The sequence below is a fragment of the Cyprinodon variegatus genome, unplaced genomic scaffold (genome assembly GCF_000732505.1).
Source record: "Cyprinodon variegatus isolate N-32 unplaced genomic scaffold, C_variegatus-1.0 Scaffold1063, whole genome shotgun sequence".
NCBI classification, from domain to species: domain Eukaryota; kingdom Metazoa; phylum Chordata; class Actinopteri; order Cyprinodontiformes; family Cyprinodontidae; genus Cyprinodon; species Cyprinodon variegatus.
Window position 1 is genome coordinate 238,021 of NW_015151516.1, and position 939 is coordinate 238,959.

A 939-nucleotide genomic window follows, 5' to 3' on the forward strand; every position below is an offset into this window, starting at 1 on the left:
CTTTAAACATCCACAAAATATTTTTTTTTGCTCTCTGCGTTCAGTAGCTCCTTTCTCCTGATGAATGTGATCCTCATCTAAGACGCGTTTGTTATATTTACTGCAGTTATTGACTGATTTTAACTGGAAAAATGTTCACTGCAAAAACAATCAACATTTCTTAAATTAATTGTATTTACCTTTAATTTGATCAGGTAAATAAGATGATTTTCAAATAAAATAAGTATATTTACTCTTAAAATAAGATAATTAGGTAAAATGCACTTGAAATATGACAATGACATTGTTGTTTATTTTAAATTCCATTGGCAAAGAGTCTCACTTAACTCCTCAATTCAAGAACAAAAAGCATTTATTTTAAGAAAAAAAATACTTTTTTAGATTTCTATTATTATGCAGTGTATGAATATAAAAACACTTTATTTATTGACAGCAGAGTGTGCAGACTGTGAGGTGACACTCTGGAGTCACACTGGCAGGAATTTTTTTTTAACCAACCTGAAAAACAAGCATGAAGGCTTCTGTAGATGAAACAGTTGTGATGTTCTGATTAAACTTCTGTTCCTGTTTCTCTCAGTTCGTGACAAAAAAGATCTCCCCCTGGACTCGGTGGATCACAAAGATCCTGACGGATCCTTTGACTACCAGTAAGTATATACAAACAGCTCTTTGCATTCTATTAAGCGCAGCTCATTTTAAAAGAGTAGAGCTAGAAATGTAATGGAAGTGATTTAATGTGATTTTGCACTGAGTTTTTCTTTAAAATGATGCTAATTTATTCCAAACATAAACTGATTTCATGAACCAGAACCTCATGCTTCATGTGAAGAGGCTCCTATAATATTGTATTTTTAAAACAATAGCGTGTTTATATCAGTCCACCTCAGTGTAAAGGCCCTAACACACCGGTTACACCCGACTTTTTAATCTCCCACCTCA

General features: G+C 32.9%; 1 protein-coding gene across 1 annotated transcript in view; it reads left to right on the plus strand.

Annotated features, from left to right (window-relative positions):
- Positions 1 to 939, plus strand: part of LOC107101175 (neurofascin-like) — a 129,125-nt gene that overhangs the window by 115,610 nt on the left and 12,576 nt on the right. The window contains exon 30 of the mRNA XM_015399976.1: positions 578 to 647. Within this exon, the coding sequence (XP_015255462.1) occupies positions 578 to 647 (70 nt within the window). The remainder of the gene's footprint in view (positions 1 to 577; positions 648 to 939) is intronic.